The sequence below is a fragment of the Patiria miniata genome, unplaced genomic scaffold, assembly GCF_015706575.1.
Source record: "Patiria miniata isolate m_02_andy unplaced genomic scaffold, ASM1570657v1 HiC_scaffold_3, whole genome shotgun sequence".
Lineage (NCBI taxonomy): Eukaryota > Metazoa > Echinodermata > Asteroidea > Valvatida > Asterinidae > Patiria > Patiria miniata.
In genome coordinates, this window is record NW_024037069.1 from 43668570 (window position 1) to 43684744 (window position 16175).

The 16175-nt window shown below is 42.9% G+C and overlaps 2 protein-coding genes across 2 annotated transcripts; one reads left to right on the forward strand and one right to left on the reverse strand.

The window, feature by feature from the left end:
• Nucleotides 1-243: 243 nt before the first annotated feature.
• Nucleotides 244-7099, forward strand: LOC119738658. Its single transcript, XM_038213572.1, has 4 exons — nt 244-415; nt 2203-2511; nt 3062-5948; nt 6777-7099. Exons 2-4 carry the CDS (start codon nt 2208-2210, stop codon nt 6862-6864), a joined length of 3279 nt encoding a protein of 1092 aa, XP_038069500.1. The 5' UTR covers nt 244-415; nt 2203-2207; the 3' UTR covers nt 6865-7099.
• A 6869-nt stretch (nt 7100-13968) lies between these two features.
• On the reverse strand, nt 13969-15778 carry LOC119738528 (alpha-2Da adrenergic receptor-like). The gene has a single exon (XM_038213431.1). It carries the CDS (start codon nt 15333-15335, stop codon nt 14028-14030), a length of 1308 nt encoding a protein of 435 aa, XP_038069359.1. The 5' UTR covers nt 15336-15778; the 3' UTR covers nt 13969-14027.
• Nucleotides 15779-16175: the final 397 nt, after the last annotated feature.

Genomic DNA, 16175 nt, shown 5'->3' on the forward strand with positions numbered 1-16175 from the left:
AGTAGAACACCCTGACGATGATGACATCCTGCAGGTAGACAACTTCAGACAATCCATCAATGGATGACGACATTCTCAAAGTGAGATGATGAAATTGGAGGTCATGTCAACATTGCAGCAACCATTGGTAGGGTGGCAGGGTCGATCTAGCGAACTCAGTAAGTAGGATATGGCTCTTCTAGAGTTCCGTATTTTGCTTTCCCCACACGATTACCGCGTTGTAGCAACTGTGGGTCTGGCATTGTATGTGCCCATTACATAGGCCGTAGTCGTACTATATACTGGTCCCACCAGACAATGTTGTCAAAATGTGCTTCATATGATTACACTGTAATGTCTCTTTCTGTTATGTTGATGTTTTTTCTTGAGTTACAAAGAAAAGGCGATTCTATTGTGAGCGGAGATAGGCCTATAGGTAAGTATTACTTGTTAAGGACTCACATCGAATTCTGTGTCCCGGTCGTTGTTGAACTATTGTCAGTTAGTTGCATGCATGCAAGATCAGAAAAAGAAACATTACCAAATTAGTAGCCTTTTTTACGGAATTGGAAAGTTACCGTCGTCGTCGTCCCATCTTTTACAATACATCATTTCAAGAGTTTGGCAATAGCTTATTACTCAGGCGTGAGAACATTCGTTATCGTTACCGATGCACGTGACTTTTTGTCGAGTCCACGGAAGTCGTTCATGGTGTTTTCATTTTGGTCGGGCTCTGAAATTGTAATAAAATGAAGTGTTGTTGGACTAAGTGTCAAAGTGAAAGTCGGTCTCTTTCAAAATTTCAGTTCTGTCATGGGCTTTTATATGACTGTTCACACAGTATCGGAAGGACAAATGAATATAGCACGGGCCTCCATAAGTATTATGTTTGAGGCTATAATGTTTTGTTTACAATATGCAAACCGAACCATTGATGTGCTGGGGGGGGGGGGGGGGTGACCTGGACTGTACTTAATTTGTTTTAGAAACGAAGAGTACAGCTGCAGCGTGCGTAGCAACAATTACGGAGTCATAATAAAATGGGGAATCCCCTTTTCCACCCCGCGGGTGGCGCGCCGCCAGAGTGAACAGTTCCGGTAGGTTAACATTATTAAACTACTCTGTGACTGTGAGACCTGTCAGATCAAAGAATCGACATTTTTTTCAGCATGGTTTTCTCTGTAAATATAAATTACAATGGTTTTGGCGAAGGCCTTTGAAGTATGCAGAGTAATCGACATGATACAGTAAATTATGGAGATTTCTGCGGAATGTCACCTTTAAAATTTTAACTCTGGAAGCGTAGGGCTTGTAAAATATGGTTTGAAAATAGTAGATGAAAACAATCATCATAAAATGTAATTTACAGAAATAAGTAAACATAGACATCGGAGTCGATCCCTATAACCTCCGGGTTTAATCAGGATGTGTGTAGTTTTTGGAGTTTTTCACTAGCTAAACGACTCCAAGGGTTTATCTTGATTATCCCTCCCCATAAACAAAAAAACACGGCAAGTTAACCTTGCGCGATCCCCTTGGCATGGTAGCAGTTTTTATACAGTTAGGTATAAGTTATAGTAAGCACACTTTCAGTGTACCTTACCGGTTACCAACATCAACAATGACCTCATTTGACCCCTAAAGGACCTTCGACCTCATGTCTCAAGTCATCGAGTCCTCCACCCAAGTTTGGTGAGAGTATGCCCGAATTTTTTGACAGCACTTTTCAGTTTTCCAAACCAAAATCAACAGTGCCCTCATTTGACCCCTAGATGACCTTTGACCTCAAGTGTCTCAAGACATCTGAAGTCACCCACCCAAAGATTATTGTCACCAAGTTTGGTTGAGATTGAGTCTGTCTTTTCATATGACAACACTAAACAGTTAACGTAACCAAAATGTAACATACGGACGGACACACACTGAGTAGGAATACACGATCGCAATATCCCAGCCCCTTTTTTGCTTAGAACTATAGATAACTTACTTAATCGTCCTTTGTAATTCCAGTGGTGTTTCTTATTAATAGGGTTAAACTTCTAGGGGGCACCTTGGGTGCACACATTTTTAAACGGGGGGGGGGGGGGGGGGGGACACTGAAGGTGCGATGATACATATTTTTGGTCAAATCAAGATATAAAATGGGGGATGTACCCCGCCCCCTTGTTATGACACGGTATAATTTCCATGATAAATCAAGTCTGCCTTTTTTCATGCCCACAGAATAAATGGCTGAACATGGCGGGCAGCAGGCATCAGGCGATGGGGAACGTGGCTACGCCTTATGGCAGCTGGCTGGCGAGCTCGGTATCAGCTGGAAGCTTATTGGTCGACATCTCGGATACAGCGAAGCAAAGCTGGAAAATCTACTCCTGGACTACCCCTCCCATGCTCACGAGAGGGCGTACCATATGCTGCTGAGATGGAAGAAAAACGCAAGTGCAGCCCCGTCTATGCTAGTCGAACAACTACGAGGGGCATTGCAGAAGGCAGAGCGGGGGGATCTTGTGGCTTCTGTGACAGACATTACAGGTACTTGAAACCAAACGAGATGTACTTAATACATCTATGTGACACAATGTCTACACATTTTCCCTCCAAAAAAGATCTCCCTGATGCCCATTTGGAAAAATAATGATCCTTCCATTCCAAAAGCAATGCCAGTCACCACTCATTTTGTGTGCATTTGTGAATTAGCACACTCTAATGAAATTTATCCGAATGAAAAAAATGATCGCAATATGAATTCACTTGTTTGCATAACAGTGGTGCGCATTCACGAGGTTAAGATTAGTGTTGTAGTCGAGACCATCACCTGTCCACACTTGTGCAAGTCCATCACAAGTCCTCCCATGATCTCAAGATAATTTCTTAGCTATTGAAATCAACTGTAAAAATTTAACATGCCTCTGTCATTGTCCAGCCATATTCTTTTGACTGGATTATGAAAAGACAGAACTGGGACTCGACTATACGTATACGTACATAGATTAAGATTTTAACGACATGCTCCATGACAACGCCATTATAGTTTCACTTTCAGTATCAATAACGGATTTTTCCCCCTGTATTTCTTTTGTAGTACAAAATTCTGATGAACCACTTAGAGATGTAAGCCTTGGTAGTAATTCATCTTTCGACAAGGTGACTTTCTGCGGCAAATTGAAGAAGTTCGTCCGTTTGAAGATGAGCAAACTCCCTTTGGTTCCGTGGATGACTACCGGATGTATCAATGTTGACCAAGTGTTCACCAATGTTCAACTTCTCATTAGCATCATGAATGCGTATTTCCCCATGAAAATTCCCCTGAAGTCACACAACGCAATTTTCACAGACTTGACAGAAGAGGGCGACTACTGTGGTACGCGCATACTCATGCGAGGCCGGACCGGCAGCGGGAAAACAACCTTGTTGACTAAGTACGCCTACGATTGGAGCACAGACAAGAGTGAGGCGTTGCTACACGGCGTCCCGGTCGTGCTCGTTCTGCCCATGCGCAAACTCGACCATCGCAGCAATCTTGGACAGGCGGTGCTTGAGCACATGCTTCCGAACGAAAATCGAATCACTGCACCTGTAATCGAGCAGTTCTGTGAGGACCACCCTGATGAGGTGGTCGTCCTCTTTGATGGCTACGATGAGTTCAAGGGGAAGGGTCTTGATCAAGAGGATTGCGGTAACATCGTAAGGATACTGAGAGGGGAGTGGTTGACTGAATGTCGGGTTGTTGTCACCACTCGACCGGCCCGAGTTGCCGATTTCGAGGCCGACTATGAATCCTACCGCCACTTAGAGATAACAGGTTTCACGCCCAAGGACATTGAAGACTATGTCCACAAAGTGTTCAGGGGTAAGAACAAACCACTTGGAGATAGGTTGCTGGTCTACCTGGAAGAGAATCAACTGAATGAGCTTGCATCCATTCCGCTCATGTTGACCGCATTTTGCCAGCTAACCAAGTGGACGGATGGTAAGGATTTCGCTGAACTAAACACCATCAGCAAGTTGTTTGACAGACTGATTGAGTGTATGTTTATACATGATGCTAGTAAAATGGCCAAAAAGAAGTCATCGTCCGGTGTTATTGTCACACCCATTGTTTTGGGGTCGTTACAGCAAGAGTCATTAGTTCTTGAGTTGGGGAAGGTTGCCCTGGAAGGATTTTTTGGTGACGCTGAAGAGGAACTGATCTTCTCCGAGGAAGACTTTTCTCGTTGTTCCCACCGATTCCAAGTCATTGAGCAAGGCTTACGGGTAGGGCTGCTTTCAAGGGACGGAGAATCCAGTATGCAACCGCAGAATTACGAGGACCTTGGCATGGATGGACAGAGGCCTTCAACCAAGCGAGACATTTCCTTCGTTCTGAAAAGCATCCAGGAGAAATGCGCAGGAAGGTATCTGGCACATTTGCTCGAGTGTGGCGAGGAAGAGAGATTCACAACTTACCTCCAAAAGGTCGACAATGATCAGCGAGTTCTAGACTACACCAACATTCTAATATTTGCCAGTGCTGACAACAAGAAGGCCGCTCGCCGCATTTTGTCGCACGTTATCGACATACTCAGGGATACGCAAGGCCAAAACATCTCCCAGTACTTGAGAGGGAAGCTGCACTTCGAGCACTGCCAGAAAACACAACGTCTGATCGAAACATGCCTCCAACTGAACTTCGAGAGCAAGGGTAAGGGTCGCTTCAACGATCTGTTTAACTCTCTCTTCGGTGACAGCTGCTGCGTGCGTTTGGTAGGGATATCAAGTTACATGGCTAAAGCCCTTGGTTACCTCTTTGCCTATAGCTGTCAACGCCAGTCATGCCAAGAGTCTATTTCACGTAGCAGCCTAGAGGATGGAAGACACACTCTATCCCTCAGGAGTCTACAGTTGATCTGCATCAAGTTAGAGTCAAGCACCCAGTTCCGAGAATTCCTTAACTGCTATCCTGGCACCGAGGAGGCAATCAGCAGCTTCATGGGAAATAGTGTGAAACCAGAAAGTCAAGGCGACTTGGTAACTATCCGAAAGAAATTACAGACAAGTGAACAGTCAATACCAAGCTATCTTGGCAACCGTCCCGACCTGACCTTCGCAGCAGTAGTGCCAATTTGGCAGGAAGTTAGTAAGCAACAACTGCAGGATTTCAGTCTTGGCTTTGTCTTGTCTGGCTTGAAGGAGTGTGCTCTGGAAGAAGTGGTCTTGAACGGAGTGAACGCAGAACCCAAATACTGGGTCGCACTGTTTAAGATGATACAAGACGGTGTATTTGTCCAAATGACAAAGATGACTCTAAGTCTGAATGATCTCACATCCGATCAGACATCTCAGCTGGCGGCTGTTCTGGTGGCCACACCAAATCTAAAATACTTGAAGCTGGCCGGAAACGAGTTGGGGGAAGGCTTTGTTAGAAACCTTCCTCATCTTCCGCAGCTTGAAAATGTCATCCTGGACAAATCAAAGATGTCGTCCAAAGCGATGGTGGAATTCACAAAGAACCTCGAACAGTATCCTTGCCTGAAGAAGCTGGATTTGCGGCGTAATGAGAATACAGACGACGAAGTCATTCATTCCGTGTGTGACACTCTGGGAGACGGAAAGACCTGGAAGGAATTGAGGCTTTCACTGTACAAGGTCAGCGAAGCAGGGCTTGACCACTTCCAGGGGTCGATGGGCCTGGCTGAAGCACTGACCCACGTCAACCTTGTGCATTCTCCAATCCCAGACAAAGTGATCCAGTACTGCGCCAAGGCGTTAGCAAGCCTGCCTCGGTTGGAAGACCTAAGAATATCAGGCATCCCATCCACCTCTCAGGAAGGATCACTGTGCACCCAACAGACTGTGAAGGATTTCACGACTGAAATGTACAATTTGCAGCATCTGAGATTTCTGAGCTTCCTCTACACGAAGATGTTTTCACGGGACTTCATCACGATGCTCAATAGTTGCCGGGATCACCCTTCGCTCAAGACATTCAGGTAGGTGCTGAATTGTTCATAAGTATGTGAAGTCATTCATGCATCCCGTCAGAAAATGCCCTATCGTGAGGAACATTTGTGAATGTTAGTATTGAGTGAGGGCACTATATTTGGTGTTATATTTGTCTTGTGTGAGCAAATGCTTCTCTGGTGCTTTATACACCGACAGATTGCTGCTTTGCTCTCAACTGAGAGTAAGCTTGAGAGTGTCATCATGGCCTAGCGGTTAAGAGCACCGCACCGGACTCATGATCTGGTGTTTCAGAGGCAGCAGAATGTGGGTTCGAGCCCAGGTCTGGACACTTGTGCCCTTAAGCAAGGCACTTAACCATTGTTGCTTCATCCTTAGGATGGGACGTAAAGCCATAGGTCCCTTGTGTTGTGTAATGCAACGAACGTAAAAGAACCCCAAAATAACACGTATTGCTTAGAGAAGGGGTTTGCTCCGGTGTTTCTTGCCTCCTGTTAAAACTCCCTTGCGGAGTCCTTAGGAGAAGAACCAACCAAGTACCAAGTAACCAAGTAAGTTGATGATAGTTCCACCCAGTTCCTACCCAAATCCTACAGACATTTTCCTGCACCTCCAACATTGCTCTTTTAAACGGTATTGCAAAAACATCCTTCTCTCTCCGTCCAATTCTATTCACTAAAACTTTCCTTGTGTGTAAAGCCTATACCTTTCCCCTCAGATTTTGATTGGCTGAAACAGTGGCTGAAACTGGCCTTTTGTTTTTAACAAATCTACTTGGGTTGCAAGTTCATAGGTTTGTACATTAATTGTTTTGCAATATTTGTGGGTGTTTTACTTTTTTTTTTTTTTACGTGAAGGTTTTCTCGCCCGTATCTGCCATCGGGGGAGGATGTCGAGGAAGCCTGCAAGGAAGCAGAAAAAGAATTTCTACAGCTGTGGGTGTAGTCGCTTCACGGATGAGTGTCAGCGGCGACTCGACAGACAACTCTCCTGAAAAAAATAGTACATGAACTCAACCAGCTGGGTATGCTCTATCCAAATGTATAGGCTAACTCCTTGGGTCACTTATGCCACTTTGAAATTGTTGATTCAATAATTGAAAACTGAGGCAATTCCTGTTCCGGTCATGTTCATTTGATAGTAGCATCCAAAGTCATGAAAGAAAGAAAACTTCGCCCCCCCCCCCGCAAAAAAAATACATTACAGCCAGTATTGGCCTTAGACACTGTTTGTATTGATGATACATAGTCACGGCCTAGCTTATAGAGTGAAGACCATTGCAAGTTTAATCATGAAATACTTGTTAGACCAAGGTCTTCACATACCATTTTCAAAGCAATGGAATTCCGTGATGCATGGCCTGAGGAATGCACCTAGGATTTCAATGGAATGCTTATTGCCTTTAATTGGTTCATGTCATATAAAGCAACAATAATAGTAATTGAGTTCATAGTTTGTTCAAATTATCCTTCTGTTTTGGGGTTAGCCTACCTTCTTATGACACCATGTATAACGGCAGTGATAACCTTGAACAAAATCTGATGTGAATGACGCTTCCCAGTCGTACTAATATGGGTTTTGTTGTTTGAGTAAAACGCACAACGTTGGGGGAAAAAAATCGAACTCATTGTCTAATTGGTCTCATTCATTGAAAGCTGTGCAACAAGTTTTCTGCATTGAACAAAAACCTCCAGATCCATTAGAGCAAAAATAGAGTGGTTTTGTTCAGTAATTAAATTCATCAGAAAATTTGGAGATCAAAAATGTGTCCGTACAAATGCAATGTAATTATCCCCGAGAGGGGTCCGCGAGCTAACTAGACCAACCATGAGACTCTGGACCTCTTGATGCCCGGTTGTCATGGTGACCGTATAGTGGTGTCCATTCGTCCGTGTTTGATGTGATGTCACTTCCTGTTGTAAGTTAATTATAACAGTTGTCCTCTTGTTCAAATTGACATTTCATTACCCCGGGAGAAAGCCCTTGCATCCAAGGCCAAGTGACCCTTTAAATAAAAAATAATTGCGCTATTCCTGGAGATTAGAAATTCTCAATACATGGGCTTCTACGTGCGTCATCTTTGATCAGTGTATGTTCTGCGTTCGTCCGTTGTCCACACTAATTTTTTTTCATAAAATGAAAATGGGTCGCAGTTAATGTTTACCTTCAGCTTTTGCGCACGAGTGGAATGTCCACAACATGGATATTAATGTCAGCAATATTGATTCATTCGAGAAAACTTAGAGGGAATCGAAGAGACAACGGAATGGTAATAAAATGGCCTTTGGTAAATAAGGAGATTGAGTCAGCGATGCAGCATGATGATCGCTAAATTCTCTCAAGAAAAAAAATGCCAGCAACTCATAGCCTATTTGTATCTGGTTGAACAAGAACTTTATACGAGAGGATTTTGAGCCTACGACCACCAGAACAAATGTTTTCAAGTTTTCAGTGTCTTGTAAGAGTCAAAATTGAAAATACTCTCAAAAACATTTCTAGCACTTAATAGCTTATGTTTGTTATCAGGTTGAAAAAGGAACTTGATGCGAGCGGGTTTTGAACCTACGACCACTCGAAAAAATACGCTTTACTAACTGAGCTATCGAGCAGTGAAGTTGTCAGTATTTTTAAAAGTCAAAATTAAAGCAACGTTTCTAGCAGTTTATATTGAGTCTATGTTTGGTATCAGGTTCAAAAAGGAATTGGATACGAGCCGGTTTTGAAACAGCGATCACCAGAAAATGCGCTCTCGATGTCTACTACTGCCATCGAGTAGTACGTTAGTTGGCAATGTTTTGCGGTTGGTTTGATAAATTAATCACCTAGATTAATTTTTGTGACCAACTTTGGAATGACGTCCTGTTTGTGGGAATGCTGATTAAGAAAAGGAAAACGGCGCAACACGCGTCCGGGCCGGGCCGGTGCAGCGATCAAAAATGGAATGCAATTAATCATTCTTGTTGTTTTAACTTGTAGCGAGCGAAACAGAATCCGCGCGACTCATATCCACGCTCAAGTACGTTGGATAATAAAAAAACACAACAAAAACTTGCAAATCCGCGGCTGTTCTTGGAAATTATTCCCGGTAGGCCTGCGTGTTTTTTCCCCTTCTGTTCAGAGGCAGAAAACATAATGTGGGCAGTATGCAAGGACTTTAAGATTAACGTCAACGTTCAATTACCAAGGGAGATAAATCGACTGCTCAATGACTCAGTGTTGCTATAGCGTACATGGAACCTTGCACCCCAGGATGATTCGAGTAGATATTATTGCTGTCTGGATGTGAAGTTACTGCTTCATTTCCGTGCCTGCGGCGACGACGCCTGAACATTTCTTTTTTAATCGGTTTTAAAGCCGGAGGTTCAGGACTGATGTTGCAATGTGCCTAGAGGAGCATTTTAAAGAAGTAATTTACACCTTAGATTTGGATTTTGTTTTCGAGAGGATGGGAAGTACCTCGAGGCTGCACTTTAGAGATTGGGTTTCCTCTCTTAAGAACCACCAGTACACAAATTCAAAGAAACAAGAGGAGAAGTTGTGGATACGTTTCTAGTTTTTTTTTAGTTCCATTTTCCCGTCTAGTCTCGTTAAATCGCCAGGTTTAGCATTATTCAATAAAAATTTAGATTTTATTTGAAGAAAAAGTGACCCACCCCCGCGGAATCGACTTGACACAAACATTTTTACATATTACAGCTGAAGTGGTTATAGTTTACCTACGTGATCTTTCAAATGGCGATCTTACGGAGCACATTCGAGAGACAGTGCACATTTGGGCTCGAAAAGTAAACAATCCAAGTCATTAAATCTTGGCGATTTCAATCTGGCCGAATGCACACCTTTAAAAGTACTCGCACGTCTCGCAGCCTCTGCATGCTCAGGCACGTTCGTGTCTTGCGGACAAAGCTTTTAACACAAAGTTCTTCCGCATTTTAGCGTGGAAATTATTACTTTTTTCCCATCAGGTGATCAACACTTAACACATTGTGCTGGTCACGGTGACCACAAATTCGTATCCTTGTGGAGACACACACACAATAGGGAACAAAACATTGTAAAGGTCTCCACAGGGCATCTTCTATAGATGAATAGGTCTCCACAAGGTTTTCACGAAATAGATATATGGGTTTTACTCAAAAACTAGGAATTTCCAAGGTGGGTTGATTTGTCGCAAATGGAAGAGTTTTAGAAAAGGGATATTAATTCCAAATTTCAGCCGAGGAAAGTAATTCTGGTTAAAATAAGAGCATTTTGATACTTCACTTTCAAAATTGAACACTTTACTACACGAGAACAAAGAAATGTCTCCACAAGGATACACATTTGAGAATGTGTGTTGGCATGGTGATTGATTGATCTCCGGACCAACATCGTGGAGTTTTACCTCAATTCGTGAGTTGGCGAGGACCCGAAATTACGTAGGCCATATGTTTCTGTATTCCACTTTTCTCGACTTCTGTTCGTTTTGCATATTGACAAGACGTGACATTATAAAATGTACGCAGAAAAAAATTAACAAAAAAAACCCAGTTTGGATAGGACATTTTATTGAATTTAGCAAAGTTACGTCAAGAACAGTGGTCACATGAATAGGGAGTGCCGACTGACCTCGAAAACAAACGCGATTTTACGGGTATAATATATGGACCTGTAATTTACTTAGTAAAAATATTATGTTTTGCAACAGGTACAAGTTTGCCGGTATCAATTTCACTTAAATTCTCAAGCCCTCGTACATTTTTTTTTGCTGATGTCTTGCTCATTTCGTAAAATGTTGAGATGTTCTCGCGAAATCCTGAATCTTAGATGTTTTGAGAGTAGGCCCTACAGCAAATAAAAAGAACTGTTTTTCATTGAGAATGCAGGGAAACAGAATATGCTCACCCACCAACCATATAGTGTGAATTATTAACAGTGAAATTATTCAAAACGATCTTCGATTGGGCTGAAATTGTGCAGGTGTTTGGTTCTAGAAACGTGCATTGCAATAAAATGATTCGCACCTGACTGGAAGGTAAAAGCTGTTAAAGTGCAATCAATTGATTTTGCTGGTCCCAGAGTGAATTTAAGTCTACATAGTGTCATATTTGTACCTATTTCAATTACTGACTGACTGACTGTCACATACTTGTTGCTGTAGACGGGCGAAAAGCTCTGGGCAGTTCTATCGTATAGGATTGCCCTGTAGCGTAAATAACTTGAGCCAGTATATTGAACAGATGCATTTAGCCTTCTAGTAATGGCCATTCTGAATCAATTGCATACAACTTTGTGCGCTCTGACAGGTTATCTAGACTTTCCTTGCCTGTTTGAAAGAAAAGAGGAATTTTAGGACCTATACATAAACAATGGGCCTATATGCACGAGTCGACCATATTGAATTGAAAGTGAGGTAAAATCTTCATTTATGGAACTTGCAAAGAGAAATGAAAGCAAATAAATTAGTAATTAGTTCAAGGCTGCTTCAATGAATCATTTAAAATTTGTAATTTAACATTCCCTAATGTTTTAAGCCAGATTTTAAAAAGAATTGACAGTAAAATAAGGCTGCATAAATAGTCTGGCGCCATCGCATTCGATACTTTAAAATTTATGAAATACATTCAGGGAATTCGACAAAAAAGGCCAACACGTGCATAAGACCTATTAACGTACTGACAATACAGACATGATATATGGATCCCAAAAAGTCCTGATTTAATACTGCTACCGTGATAAGGAAACAAAGGAGTCCGTGGCTAGACTAGTCAGTGTTTGGGACCAAGACGTTCACAAAATAAAGTAAGCGTGAAGTCGCAGAGAACTTGCGCTCTGTCACGATGTGATGGTATGCTCTCGAATGACATCTCCAAAGTGATAAATCACATCCCATTTACCTTTTGTGATGAAATCCAATCCATCAACTATTTTTCTCATATTCTTGAATGTACGTGGACGGAACGCTCAGGAGCCTATACATTTCATGAGTTTAATTTAAAGTGAAATCGAACCTTAAGTCCACAGTGAATTCTGGTGACAGCGAAACTTAAAACAAATCAAGAACCGTGCATGATTTAATGATACAGCTCGTTTGAATTCGTCCCGCCAAGCAGATTGAATTCTTTGATTGATAACGCAGGGTGTGAGGTTTCGAATGTGTTTTTTTTCACCGAAAGGATGACTGAACCTAGCGATGGAAGTAATTTTCAGGGATGGATCTAGCTTTCAGGAAACGGGGGGGGGGGGGGGGGGGGGGGGGGTGATTATAAGAGGGGGGTTGAGTCTATTGGGTTCGGGGACATCCCCCCCCCCCCCGGAACATGTGGAAATCTACGGTGATTTCTCCTGCATTCTAAGGCATGCAATTCAACAATAATTTAGGAACTTTTAATAGCGTTCTATTTATTATTTTTGGCCCCATTTAACTTATTTCATCACAATTAACATTAGTCAGGGGCTGAACGGGGAGGGGTGGTGTAACCCCCTCCCCTAATCCCCCCCCCCCCCCCCCGAGATCCGCTACTAATTTTGTGCCACCATCTGAACCGCTACTTTCAGCTTAAGATCTTAAGATCTGGTTTAATAACAGCATCATGTGTTTATGCAACGTAGGTGACGCCGGGCAAAAGCAAAACCATCTATTCCACATTGCATTTGGATAATTGAACACCATGAAATTCTTGACATTTTTATTCTCTAGTGCTAGTGGAGCATGAAGAAAATGCTTAGGTAGTGGTGACGGTCCGGCTGTTTTACCATAATTATGGTTCGCATGCGCATGCGCAGAGCAAGCGTCCTACATCGTTTTTAAAGGGGAAAAAAAGCTTGTCAAAAAAAGGTCACATCAGGTATGAACAGTATGCAATAACAATTTTTAATACCAGTTTTAAACTGAAAAAAAGTCTTAATATGATTTGTTAAAATGTTCCTTTTCCGTACAATTTCTTTGGTTTGACATAAAGGAGTGAAAACCCTATTATGTTTGCTCTCACTACTGGATTTTATAGGCACATTTTAAATAACAGGAACAGCGCTGTTAAATTGACGTTTGACTGACTATTACAATGACATACGACTGCAATTAAAGATCACAGTTTTACTATTAAACGTACCGTACGAAATTTCAACTCCCATGAATTAGCAAAATAATCTAAACAAAAATTGTAAAAATTATGGTGGGCGAAGTTCTATAGTATTTATTGATAACACAAATGCATACTTTTTGGTAGCATGCATCGTGCGATTTCAGTCATATATCCCCCAAGATTTGCGAAAACGTTTCATGAGAATAATTACAACACAAAGTAGTTTATGCGGGAACTTATGCAAGATATGCTTGCAAGCTATGATTAAAAGCCTCACATTTGGTGGGGTAAATACCGAAATACCGGTTGCTGGAGAAATACGATTATCAATCTCATCAATAAAGAAATGCTGGATTCTGAAAGAACCAATTTCATGAAAGGCATAGGAGACAGTCTAACAACGGGTCACGAAGAATCTTTTTTTGTTTCAAACAAATCAGAGTCAAGTGTTTTTTTTTTTATCCGTATTAAGCTCATTATTGGTATATGGAACGCATTCGCTTGAAGTCTTGAAGACTTATTTACTTAAAAAAAATCCATTCCAAAGTCGAGTGTTTCGCGATTCCATGGCATCTATGGGATAGAGGATTAAGAAATCATTGATCTTTACTGTATATTACAGTGCAACAATAATTTAAACACGAATCATAAGGCCAAAAAAAAAAGTCTCCGGTTTCTGGTATGCGCGCGCGTCGCCGTAGCCATGCGCATCGGCAAAATGAAAAAGTTTTTTTTCAATGAAAGATGATGTCTCAAAACCGCCAAATTCACTGGTTTGACTGGAATCCTGCTGCTGCACAAGTTTAACGTGTTTTTAGATGGGGTTATGATCGAGAATAAGCTTTATGTGGCCTCTCTGGACTCCCATGTATTTGCACTAAGTCTAGTCGGGCACCATTTGCAGTCGTCAGCCGACATTTGAGGCAAAAAAATCAGGTAAAAAAAAAAAAAAGCCGCGTCGCCGCACCACTTTTTGGACAAGCTCCATACCAGAAACCGGAGACTTATTTTTTTTGGCCTAATTGAGTGGAAACTTTGGTTGCATTACAAGTGCTTGCCTCCGTTGGCTCTGCCTTCAGATTCACAGTTTGACACCATGCCCGATATAGACGGCTGGTTTTCCGTCTTCTCATTGTACGCTGCCACCATGAGGATGTTGTTAACCGACTGGCTGGGTCTCCTTCGTCTAGTCTCGGAGATGCTCATTCTTGTTCCTTCATGAGAGGAGTGGCTGCGGCTACGGCCCGGGAAGATCCAGCCACGGCAAAAGACATTTTTGAAAGCCCGGCGGAAGTCGCGCCGAAATATGGCATATATGAACGGATTGGTGGCGCTTGAGAGGTAACCGAACCAGGCGGATACCAGGTAGAGATAGGGAGGCAAAGCTTTGGTGTTGGTGCAGATCTTGATGAGTTTAGTGATGCAGAAAGGTGTCATGCAGAGGAAGAAGATGGCCACGACAATCGCCAAGCTCTTAATGACCCTCCGATCATTTATGGCCTTGCGGTTCTTTTTAGCGTTCGCGCCCCCGCCGCCGATGTCAGGCCCCACCGCCTTCTGCCGAGCAACGCGGCAAATCTTAGTGTAGCAGAAAGTCATGACGATGGCAGGGACCAAGAAGCAAAACAAAAAGGCCAGGATGACGTAGGTTAGAGCCCCTTCTTGGCTGTAGGTATCCCAGTCTATGGCGCAGACCACCTCCCAGTAATCGTAAACTACCCAGCGGTAGAAAACGGGTACCAGAGCAAACACGCAGCCCTGTAGCCACGCGTAGCCTACGGCAAGTTTAACCACCTTTGGTGTGATTATAGACATGTAATGCATTGGGTGCAGAACAGCGTAATACCCATCGATGCTGATCATGGATAGGGTTAGCATGGAGACGATTATAAACCAATAGTTGAAGGCACATTGGGCGTAGCACCAGGGTGAGCCCAGATACCAATCATCCGCTATCAGGGCTACCGAGGCACTGGGCATCACTAAAGAAGCATTCATCAGGTCCGTCAGGCTCAAGTTGATCAAGAAAATGTTGGAGGTTTTCTCCCGTAAACGTGGGGTCTTGAGTATTGCCAGAATTACGGCAAGATTTCCCAAGATCGACAAGAGGATGATGAGCACCAGAAGTATAGCCGATATGGCTATCCCCGTGACATCTCGGCTAACGTAGATCCAATCCGGATCGTCTGTGGTGTTTGCACCAGTAACATCCGTCTGTGCTGCACGGTAATCCATCGCTGACTGATGCGCAGTGTCTACCTGGGATGCAATACCCATATCACTGACTGTGGTGAATCTGCACCAATCACGCGTTTGGATTGGTTTAGCATAAATACATATCACAGTTTGCATACAACTGCACCGAATCACGCTGATGGACACTGATCCAGGCCTCAGCTACCGACGTCACTATCCGTCGTATAGTACTTTGGTATGAGGTGCATTTTGATTGTACCGTGGACCTTCAATTCGTACTGATGTGTTCCTCTTGAGAGTTTGAGTAATGTAAACTCTATGGAAAATGCGTGTGAGTCAACGAAGTAATATTGACGCTTCTATGAACTTGAACATCTCTATAAAAGACAGGATGAATTTTAATGGTGACTGTGTTGCGTGACGATGTTGTTAGCGTATTTTATGCGCTCTGCAAAACAATATGCCAGCATATTTTTCGTATTAACATTTTCGTGCACGTTTAGTCCTTGCCAATTACGTGCGTTCCGACTGTAAGCTTCCATCAATGCGTGCTTCCTGGAAGATGTTCTTGAGATACAATGACCTTTTCTTCTGTTGATGTTCACTGGGCTTCTGTTGGATGCAAGCGTGTTCATGACGCCTATGCATGGAGGTGGGAATAGATATGCCATGTGCTCCAATTAACATCGCAGACACCAATTTACATAATTGATTGGCCAATAAAGGCCGCAGGCTCATTATAAACCTTACCACCGGCGACGCCGTTAGTTATTGAGGATGGATCGGTTTTTATCTCATTCGCTGAACCATGACACCACAAGGCAGAATAGGCCTATGCACATAAGTGAGGAAATATCGATCTACACAGGCGGGGGGGGGGGGGGGGGGGGGGGGGGGGAGCGGCAGGGGGACCTTGCCCCCTGCCCGATTTACCCAAGATTAAATCTAAACTGGCCCTAACATTTCGGATAATTTGTTTTCAGTAGGCATAACCAT